The sequence below is a fragment of the Brassica napus genome, chromosome C1, assembly GCF_020379485.1.
Source record: "Brassica napus cultivar Da-Ae chromosome C1, Da-Ae, whole genome shotgun sequence".
Classification (NCBI taxonomy): domain Eukaryota; kingdom Viridiplantae; phylum Streptophyta; class Magnoliopsida; order Brassicales; family Brassicaceae; genus Brassica; species Brassica napus.
Window position 1 is genome coordinate 39,681,331 of NC_063444.1, and position 11,367 is coordinate 39,692,697.

At 40.0% G+C, this 11,367-nt stretch overlaps 1 protein-coding gene across 2 annotated transcripts; it reads left to right on the plus strand.

Moving 5' to 3' along the window:
* The first annotated feature begins 7,270 nt into the window (after positions 1-7,270).
* On the plus strand, positions 7,271-10,547 carry LOC106399441 (transcription factor bHLH123-like). 2 transcript variants are annotated; one of them, XM_048744484.1, is made up of 7 exons: positions 7,271-7,673; positions 7,784-8,420; positions 8,494-8,607; positions 8,990-9,055; positions 9,258-9,323; positions 9,441-9,491; positions 9,674-10,547. In XM_048744484.1, the coding sequence occupies exons 1-7, from the start codon at positions 7,447-7,449 to the stop codon at positions 9,821-9,823; spliced, it is 1,311 nt and encodes a 436-aa protein (XP_048600441.1). In that variant the 5' UTR covers positions 7,271-7,446; the 3' UTR covers positions 9,824-10,547. The 2 variants fall into 2 exon arrangements, with proteins under 2 accessions (XP_048600441.1, XP_013695378.2); XM_013839924.3 differs by having other exon boundaries at positions 7,301-7,673; positions 7,781-8,420.
* Positions 10,548-11,367: the final 820 nt, after the last annotated feature.

The window sequence follows — 11,367 nt, forward strand, 5'->3', positions numbered from 1 at the left end:
CTATCTACAATGTGATCATGGGAACCCAATGGCTCAAAGCCATGAAAGCCGTTCCATCTACATACCACCTCGGTGTTAAATTCTCGACCCAGAACGGGGTCACAGCCATCTGGGGTTGTCAAAAACTGTCGCGGCTTTGCTTTCTCGCAGAGCATAAGTTAAGGCAAACCACGACTGCCGCAATGGCAACTCTCAAGCGCGCGAAGTTAACTTAGCCTTCGGCCAAAAACACTTCAAAGAAAGACGATTCGATATCGTCTGCTGAAGCGAACGCTTAGAACATCGAAACTCAGCACGATTCCGAAGTCGACACTACGACTCAACCGGAGAACCCGGACAAAAGCATCGACCCTGCCACAGTCTCCACGTTTAAGGCGGTCGAAACGGCTACAACCACCGAGTATGAACACTCGCAGCACAAAATAGAATTACGAGATGGCTTGATCCTCCGAAGGGGTACGTAGGCAGCTCGTCAAAAGACGAGTTTAGCTATCCCCTCTCTAAAAAGGGGCGGGGGAGAGTGGGTACGTATAGTCGTATAATCCGACGTTTTAAAGACAGTCATTGTAATCGAATTTTTTAAAACTTTTACTGCAATAACATTTTTCGAGCTCTTACACAAGAAAGTCTCAGGACACGCTTAAAATTAAAAATATCTACAAACATTTGACTCTTGTCAACGGCCTTATCTGGCCCAAATCGCTGAAGCCATCATTCTTCAGCACCTAAAATATACGTAGAGTCTTCGAAACAACTGCGAGACATCGCCAAGTTAAAATTCGAAATTCTGCAAACAACTGTCCGAACGCGACCATAAAATATCAACAAATACTTACCCCCCGTTCGTCGATTAGTCCCGACGAACACGCCAGCCGTCTTAAACAAACGCAACCTGATCATTCTTTTGATCCTCGAACATCCAACACAAGGATAATAGCGCACTACAAAAAAAATCCAAAATTTTGGTCTAGTACTTCCGGTTGGCTTAAAAATTGTCTCTGAAGAGGTGCTCGATTCATGCCTTATAAGTCATATAAGCCGAGAACCTATCGCGGACTTTAAATCGGTACGAATCAGGTAGAAATCGCGACAGAAAAATCGATAGCCGGCTAGTCACCGTACAAACCTTAAAACCGAGAGTAAACCTAGGTCAAGCCCTAAACCCATCGCATTGGTCTCTAACATCTCAAGACATGATATCTGAAAAATAATACGAGATCTTAAAACATGTCTCTCCGTTCATATCTTAACGTTCCCGAAAGTTCGTAAAAATAAATAATTTTTACGAAAAATTCACGTCTCGAACAAACCGATAGATTGAACGTCTCAATGGAATTAAATATGAGACGACAACTCATGTTTACTTCAAACACACTCAAAACAAAGTAGCTCAAACAAGCATCCATTATATATAAAAACCGCATAGCAGTAGGGATTCAAAGCCACCAACGGCCAGTCCCGATAAAGATAAAAGCGGCCGAAACAGGCCCATACAAAGGTTAAAGGCCACACCCAGCCGGAAAAAGATAAACAAAGGCCACACTCGGCCACAACCACAAGATAAAGGGAAATCCTCCTCCCGACAAACGCACACTTCACCTCTCCCGGATCGAAGTAAAACTTCCCAGACAAGGAAGCTCCAAATTCATCCGCGGGACGGTCCACTTCCTCACCATCACCAGCAAACTCGGTCGTGGTCTCTACGGTATCGGGAGTGACCGGGACGGGATCCTAGAATCCCTGTATCCTCCCGTCGATCGGGGGAATGAGCACCTCAGCATGGGCATGGTCTTTCATGCCGTTTTTCATGTCTCTCATCTCCTCCTCGAAAACGTAGTCTTCCGCCTGAGTCTTCCAAAGACTCCCAACTGAACCGCGACACTCACGGTAATCGCCCACTAAGGTGTAAAAGTCTTTGAGGTTCCCGTACTCAGTTTGGAACTGAGAGGCACGACTCCTCATCACCTCGATGATCTCCCTCTTACCCTTTCGTTCTGCTCGGCGGACAGCCCTCTCGTGATCTCTAGCGAGTTTTGAATCTCGCTCCAAAATCTCATTTCGCATACGAGCAAGGTCTTTCTCCGCCTTCTCTGCTTTAAAGCGATAAACCATGGCCTCCCTGTGACTCGCCTCAAGGGCAGAGCAGAGCAAATTCAGGCCCTACGAAACTGACCAACGTGTTAAAAAAAAGAAAAGAAAACCGCATGCTCATAATCACCAAGTCTTTAAAAGAAAGAAACTAACCCCATTGATGATGCGAGATCCTTCCGCGACGATTTTCGACCTTCCCGATTCGTCCACGGGCGGGGGAGGATCAAAACTCGAGGGTAAACCGTGAAGAAATCAGCGAAATCAGGTATAGGAACCTCGCTCGTACCACTTCCATCACCATAAGCAAGGTCCGAGTCCCATCCTAGGAGGATATAATCATCCACGGAAAACTCTATATCGCCAAGGTCGATATCCTTACCCTTCGAAGACCTCACATTCATCTCCCCGGCTGGAACAGCACAAGGATCAGAACCATCGGGCTCAGAACCACTGTCTGTCTCCACGCCCACTTCGGGACCGGGATGCGCGAGCCTCAACGCCTTTCGAACTCTCTTCGGCGTAAAGGAGGTCCAGAAAAATGGACCGTTCCTGAGAAGATCCCTCACTTCGATCGTGTCTTCAGGAAACGGAGGGATCGGGTTGATGAAGGGACCGTCAACAGATACAGCGCCTATGCGGACAAAGAAGAAAAACTTCTTCCACGAATTGAAGTTGGAAACAAACCCCTTGACCACCGGCATGAAAGTCCGAGGAACCAACCGGTAATTGTCCGGCTTCGAGACAAGCTGCAGCCTGAAGAGCACTTCGAAGTGGTCGGCGGTAAGGGAGAGACCATGCTCGTAACTCAAGATCACGACGCCTATGAGGTGCTGGATACTGATGGGGTTCAACTGGCTTATCGATACCTCAAAACGATCCAACACGCGAACAATGACTTCGGCAATCGGAAACCACAAACGGCAATGCACTACGAACGCCTCGTAACAAGTAAAGTATCCCTCCGGGGGACTATCGACGCTTTCTCCACAACAAAGAATCCGAAACTCCACCGTGTCCGGAATTCGGTAGAACGACCTGATGGTCTGAAGAAAGTCGCTAGTGCTTCTGCTCGGCGCGCCTCCTTCGACCGAACCGAATCTCGCTGTCCACCACGCCTCATTTTCAGCTGGATCTATCGAGTTCGGCATGAACTTGATCTTCGGCACGAGGAGCTCGTCGTGAACACCTTCGGACGAGGAACCACGGGAGGTACCTCTTTTCGAAGTCTTCTTTCTGCTTGACATCTTGTAAACTTCAAGGAAAAACAAGAGAGAGAGGATGTAGAGGGAAGAGAATTTTTTTTCAAAAACTTCTTATGAAAATAAGCAAGTGAAAATTATGAGGAAATTACCTACCTTCTTATAGGCATGAGAAGTTACTATTTACCCGCAGACTTTTGGATGTGAACTTCGCCCAAATACGCTAATCTCATCTAACTCGCCATTCCGCACGCTAGAATCTCGTCGAAAGTCCACGATTCTAATGGGCTGGGGGGCTTACTATTGGGGTCGAAAACGGTTACGATGAAGTTCCGCAAAAATGAGCGTGAGCATCTTTTTACGAAAGTCATACTTCGTGAAAAAATGTCATTACAAAGAACTTTGCGGTAATATCTTGTTCGAACCAAGTACCGATTGTCTCAAGGCAACGGACACGTATCCAAACCAGCCACGGACAAGCTCGAGTGTGGCAATTGGACCACGGACAAGCCAAGCTCGGACTCTACACAGCGACCAACCACACACACGGCTCAGTCGCTACGTATCGACCGAACTCAAGCCAAGCTCGGTCGCTACGTAATGACCGAGCACGTACAGGGCTCGGTCGCTACATACCGACCGAGCTCGAGCCAAGCTCTGTCGCTACGTGCCGACCGAGTTCGAGCCAAGCTCGGTCACTACGTAGCGACGGAGCTCTCACCGAAGCTCGGTCGCTACGTAGCGACTGAGCAAGCACACGGCTCGGTCGCTACGTAGCGACTGAGCACACACATGGCTCGGTCGCTACGTAGCGACCGAGCACGCACACGGATCGGTCACTACGTAGCGACCGATCACGCACACGGCCCGGTCGCTACGTAGCGACCGAGCACGCACACGGCCCGGTCGCTACGTAGCGACCGAGCACGCACACGGCTCAGTCGCTACGTAGCGACCGAGCACGCACACGGCTCGGTCGCTATGTAGCGACCGAGCTCTCTTTGAACGTCGATACGACACGAATCTGTGCATTCTCGTCTACTCTTTAATGCTATCTCCCGAAAACCGTCGCTAAACCATTTCGTGTTTTTCGTCACTCGGAGTCATCAACCAAACTTTACGATAAAAACCACGGGAAGTTTGTTTTTATCGAGGAAGCCGTAATAAAGCGTTTCGAGTCAAAGACGGTCTGAGGAAGGCCTAAAACGTAGCTCGAAGCCCACTTGCGATTTCTTAATGCCGTATGACGGTTTATGCTTGGCTCGCAAGAAATGGATAAATGTCAAGTTTCCACGGATAAATTTGAAGTTTCCAAAGATAATCACGAAAGATCAGGAAAAACAAAATATCTCCATTTTTAGGCTACAACGGCTTAAGGGCAGAAGGAGAAAAGCGTAAACCGACCTAGGAGCGAGTATATAAGGAGTCCTAGAGGAGGACGGGGGGACAGCAAACTGAGCACTTAGAGCGATTTTAGGCAATTTTCCGTTTTTGTTATTCGAGCTGCGACTCAATTAGGTTTTTACCGTCTTAGGATTTTAGAACTAAGAATCTCGCCAACAGCTCTCGTAACCCAGCCACTTACCTTGTTGTAAACGCTCAAACGCAGATTCGGAAATAAGAACTATCTTACTCTTTTTTTCGATTTCTTATTTTATTACTGTTCTCGTTTCGTGTTCTGATTGCTTAACGTGTGGTATTAGCAGATATCCGAGACCTCTGAGAAACTAGGGTTCTCCTACTTTCCTAATTTAAACGAAAATCTACAGTGCGAATTTCAGTTTCCACGACGGTCAAGACCGTAATTCATCACATTTTAAAATTTATTACTTTTTATATAAATATTTTTGGCTATTCTATCAACTCCAAAGTAAAATACTAGTTATCTAATTTGAATTGGAAATGTTTACAGATTAATATCGTCTATTATTAAGGTATCATGTAAACTGCATGAACCGAAATCCAAAATCTATTAATCAAACATCCACTTTGTTCTTAGCATCATGAATCAAAAAAAAAAAACTAACGCTGAATCCCAAATTAACCCTTATCACTAAAATATCACGATTGGTTATCTTTATTACTTGTTATATCCTTGTACCGAAGTTGATAGTGTTAACTTAAAGAATTGGTATTTCGTGAACGTAATATATATGGAAGCGAGCGTCTATTACAAATCTTTATGATGCTTATGGAAATACAAATTTATTACAAATATTTTTTTTTATGTTTTGTAATTCAAAAATTGAAAAACGTAATTTCGTTAATTCAAAAAAATTTAAACGTAATTACATTAAAAACGTCTATTACAATCGTTGGTCAAAAGAAAAAAATCTCCAAGCGAGGTGTATTAAATCTAAAATTTGAGAAGATTTGAGTTTTAATGAGGTTTTAGATGATTTCAATGAATTGCAGAGATAAAGATATTTATTGTTAAATCACTCTAAAATATCAACTAAAACCTTGGATCTGAGTTTTATTTTCTTAATTAAGAAACTCCACTCAAACACTTTAAAATCACTTGAAAACTTTAAAAGTCTACAATTTAAAATATTTTCAATAACAGTAGATTTCAGAATACTTTATAAAATGTCAATTTAATAACACTAGATTTTAAATGAAATTTTAAAATTCATGTTCAAATAACAGTAGATTTGTCATTTTGATACATGTTACCTAAAATTTTCTATTGAATACACCTTCCCCCCTCCCAAGTGTTTCAAGTAGTTACGTTAATTGAACATGAAATAATCTGATCATGATATAAAATAGAAAGGAATGATGATGTAAGAAGACAAAACCTAGAAAATATATAAAGAGTTGAAGGTCAGTATGAAAATATAAATATATAACTTTATCAAAAATGACAGACGAAGAAAAAACAAAATTTAGGTTCACCCCTTAAGTTATGAATCTTTAAATTCACTTCACTTTATAGGACCAATCAAAGTGTAACATAGATAATTAAATAAAAAATATTAAATTTAAAAAATAAAACACTGAAAAAATGACGTTAATTTTAACGACGCTAATGCCGCCGGCTAAATCCTAAACCCTACATCTTAAATCCTAAATCCTAGAACCCTTTATCCTAAACCCAAACTCTAGACCTTGAACTCAGACCCTATACCCTAAACCCAAATCCTAGACCCTAAACCCAAACCGTATAGCCTAAACCCAAATCTTAGACCATAAACTCCAACCGTAAACCCTAAACCCAAACAGTATACCCTAAACCCAAATCCTATACCGTAAACCCAAACCATATTTTAGGGTTTAGATGGTGGTGTTATCATCGTTAAAATTGGCGTTATTCTTTTTCAGCTATTTTTTTCTAATTTAATTTTTTTTTAATAATCTATGTGGCACTTTTATTGGTCCTAGAATGTGAGGTGAATTTAAAGATTCACCCTAACAGAATGAACGTAAATTTTGTTCCATATAAAAGGTCTAGGATTTAGGTTTAGGGTATACAGTTTAGGTTTAGGGTTTACGGTTTGGGTTTATGGTCTATGATTTAGGTTTAGGGTATACGGTTTGGGTTTAGGGTCTAGGATTCGGGTTTAGGGTATAGGGTTTGAGTTTAAAGTCTAGAGTTTGAGTTTAGGATTTAGGATCTAGGGTTTAGGATTTAAGATTTAGAGTTTAGTCGGGGTGTTAGCGCCGTTAAAATTGACGTCATTCTATTTTCTGTGATTTTTTTTTTTAAAAAGCAATATTTTTATTTAATTATCTATATGTTGCACTTTGATTGGTCCTAAAAGTTGATGCGAATTTAGAACCTAAGTAAGTTTTGTTCATGAAGAAAACTAGAAATGTATAGGAGAAATGAAATACTGGTATTCTTTGACAAAGAAGAAGAAGCAGTAGTAGTTGGGCATGACGTCTGCAGAAGAGTCAACGAGAGCCACCTGAAAATATGTCAACCTATAACATTAATCAGATGTCTTGGTAAATAGTTAACGAAAACCCTACCACAAACTTAACAAAAGAAAGTAAAAATATAAATTGATAAAATTTATAAGTACCTCTCTCGTGTGGCTCCTCATCATTTCATGTGAAGCACAATCTGAGAAGACACAGCAAATTAAGATCCATCATCCATCTCACCAACAACATATATATAGTATACACATAGTGATAACAAAAAAAAAACATGGGAGATCATCATGATTTCATCAACTCAGGAAGCTGGTGGAAAGTATCTTCTTCTTCCTCGATATCTTCTTCCTCTTCCATGAGAGCAAACTCAATTGAATCTGGTGGTTCTGCTGCTTTCCATGATAAGCTTCATCATTCATTAGCTACTGATCACCATCTGCAGATGATTGGTTTAGGGCTTTCTTCACAATCACATGTTGATCAATGGAACCAATCTCTCTTGTGAGTGTTCAAATTCTTTCCTAATTGTTTTTTGTTTTAAATCATAAAATTATAAGCGTTAAGATTGTGTATTTTGTGTGTTTGTTTTACTTTGTGGGGAACAAAAGAAGAGGAGATAGTAAAGCGGAGACAAGCTTTGGAGTGATGCTTCAAGAGAATATCAATTTAGATGCGACCTCAAACGCAAACGCTAACACAACGTCATACCAGTTGCAAGAATCTGATCCCTCTCACCACCAAGCTTTGTGGCGAGACCCACGCATCAATAACAGCGATTTCAAACCGCAGCTAAACATGACGAGTAGCAACAACCGCGGGTTCTTCTTGGATCATCAGTTCAGCCCTCACGGGAGCTCAAGCACCGACAGTAGCACAGTGACATGTCAAGGTTTCTCTTCTGACAATCCGTCAAACACTTTGTACGGACCAACGGCAACAACTCCTAACTCCTCTTCAGCTATGTTTCATCATCATCATCATCATCAAGCAGCTGGCTTCAACATGCCTGGCTCATCCGATCAGCAGCCGTCTAGGACTCATCAGGCATCAAATCTTGGTTACTCTCAGTTCGGTTCATCCACCGGAAACTACGACCAGACGGCGTTGAGATTCTCTAACAACGCAACGTTTTGGAACCCTACTGCGGCGGGAAACGTGGGTCCTACTCATCATGACGCGTCGTCGAACTATTTTCCGGCGTTACAGCCGCCGCAAATTCACGCGCCGAGTTTTGACGAACAACCTAATGTATGTATATATAGCTGCACGTGCTCGTTTGGGTAAGTATATGGATGTTTTATATGTGTTGTTATCGTCGCAGGGTATGTCGGAGATTAAAGATTCGAGTAGCAGTGAAGTAAAAAGAGTCGGAGGAGATCAGCCGGCGGCGAAAAGGGCTAAGAGCGAAGCAACCTCTCCGTCACCACCTTTGAAGGTATATATATTTCTTTTGCTTTTATTATTAAAAATAAAATAATAAAGGCATCTTTATTTATTTTGATATTTTGTAATGTAGTTAAATGAACAATACTTTCCATGGTTTTTTTTTTTGGTGCAAAACTTTCCATGGTTTTATCCCAAAACAAACGAAAAACGAATCTTTTTACTCTTTATTTAAGCGAATAAATTAGGTTTATCATTTGTATAATTACAAGTTTTAAGACATTCCAATTTCATGCTAATCACAGCAAAAAACAAGCAGGCTTGCTAAATTGTATTTTTCGGTATTAACAATTCATTCTTCCATAAGTTCTTGCATGATTCTTATGTTTTTCTCCTGAATTTTTAATAGAAATATTAAATTTTGCTGAAATTAGGTGAAGAAGGAGAAAATGAGTGACAGAATCGCTGCACTCCAACAATTGGTTTCACCTTTCGGAAAGGTACTATCTCTTTTTAGCTTTCAGAAAGATGATGAGTGTGTATTAGTATATTTGTCTACTGTCATTATTACTTATCATATTACTATATCTTTATTTATTTATATATGTAAAGTCTATTTATAGATAATTATTTTTGGGGATAAATGCATCAAATACAATTCTTAGATTTTGTTTCACTGAACCTCATGTGGTTTTGTGTCAGACTGATCAAGCCTCAGTGCTCTCTGAAGCCATTGAATACATTAAGTTCTTACACCAACAAGTTTCAGTAAGTTAGCCCATCCCTTATTTCTAGTAAATTACTTTTTTTGTTGCTACATCTCTGTTAGTTAGTTATTGTATTTCTACTGATCGATGTACAAACCTGCAAATGATTATAATTCAGGCTCTGAGTAACCCATACATGAATAGTGGAGCTTCTTTACAGCATCAACAGGTAAAATTATTATACGACTGAAATACCGTGCGGCTCGTATTCTTTATTACATGTATATATTTATTTAATGGTTGCTTCATCTTCAAGATTTGACAAAGCATTATTCCAAGAAACAATGTAGCGAGACGGTTTGCCGTTATCAAAAAATTATATTTATGTTTTGTCTTTTTACAATGATGCAGAGTGATCATCCGAAAGAGCTAGAAGTATCAAAAGAACCAGATCTTAGAAGTCAAGGTTTATGTTTAGTACCAGTTTCGAGCACATTTCCAGTGACACACGATACTACAGTAGATTTCTGGACTACTACCTTTGGTGGGACTTTTAGATAGATCGATATATAGATGAAAAGGTTGCATTAGATCTTGGTCGACATATATTTTAACCTATATACACGAAAATTTGTTGATAAGAAAATCACCGCATTTTAAACGAAGAAGCAAAATAAGTCAATGGACAAGTGAAACGTGTTTGTCCAGTTATTTATATTTTGATTTATAACTAATCTACAAAGTAATGTGTAACTGAAGAACTATATAGAGGATATATATATAAGATTTACTGAAATTTGAGAGGTATATTTTGTTGAAAGTTAAACTTGATTTGGATCACATTTTGGGCTAATAATTTACTAATCATTTTAGTCCAAACTTAGTCCAATATCTAGAATCATCCTCCACCTCCTTAGAATAAAAATCTAGATATTCTCATAGAATTATCTAGATAATTATAATAAAAAAATCTTAGATATTATGGTAGAATTCTCTAGATTTATGATTAAAATATGTAAGATATTTTGTATTTTGGAGGCTATAAATACCTCCACTCCCCTTTCATTTTGAATCACCAAGAAATAAACAAAGCTTGTAACAAGTAATAAAAATCTTCTTCTAAGTTATAAAATCTTTATTCTTCACAAAATTTCTTTCTCTTCAAACACTTTAAACACTTTCTCCATCTTTATAAAACTTTTCATTCCAACAAAGTGGTATCAGAGCCACAAGTTCCTTTTGAAGATGGCAAATAATGGTGTTCCCTTCCAAGTTCCATTGCTCACTAAGAGCAACTATGACAATTGGAGTCTTAGGATGATGGCTATCTTAGGAGCACATGATGTGTGGGAGATAGTCGAGAAAGGCTTCGTTGAACCGGAGAATGATGGTGGTTTATCTCAAACACAAAAGGATGGTTTGAGAGATTCAAGGAAGAGAGACAAGAAGGCTCTCTGTCTAATCCATCAAGGATTAGATGAAGATACATTTGAGAAGGTTGCTGGAGCAAAGACATCCAAAGAAGCATGGGAGAAGCTTCGGACATCTTACAAGGGAGCGGAACAAGTTAAGAAGGTACGTCTTCAAACTCTAAGAGGAGAATTTGAAGCATTACAAATGAAGGAAGGAGAACTCATCTCAGATTACTTCTCAAGAGTATTGACGGTTACTAATAACCTAAAAAGAAATGGTGAGAAGTTAGATGAGGTGAGAATCATGGAGAAAGTTCTTAGATCATTGGATTCAAAATTCGAGCATATCGTCACCATTATTGAAGAGACAAAAGACTTGGAGACTATGACAATGGAGCAACTTCTTGGATCACTACAAGCTTATGAAGAAAAGAAGAAGAAGAAAGAAGATATTGTGGAGCAAGTTCTCAAGATGAGAATTGATCACAAGGAAGAAAGTGGCCGAAGCAATCTAAGACGTGGTGGCGGTCATTTTCGAGGACGAGGTTGTGGTGTAAATGGACGAGGTTGGAGACCATATGAAGACAACTTCAACCAAAGAGGAGAGAATTCATCAAGAGATCGTGGAAGAGGAAACCCAAAATCAAGGTACGATAAATCAAGCATCAAATGCTATAGTTGTGGAAAATTTGG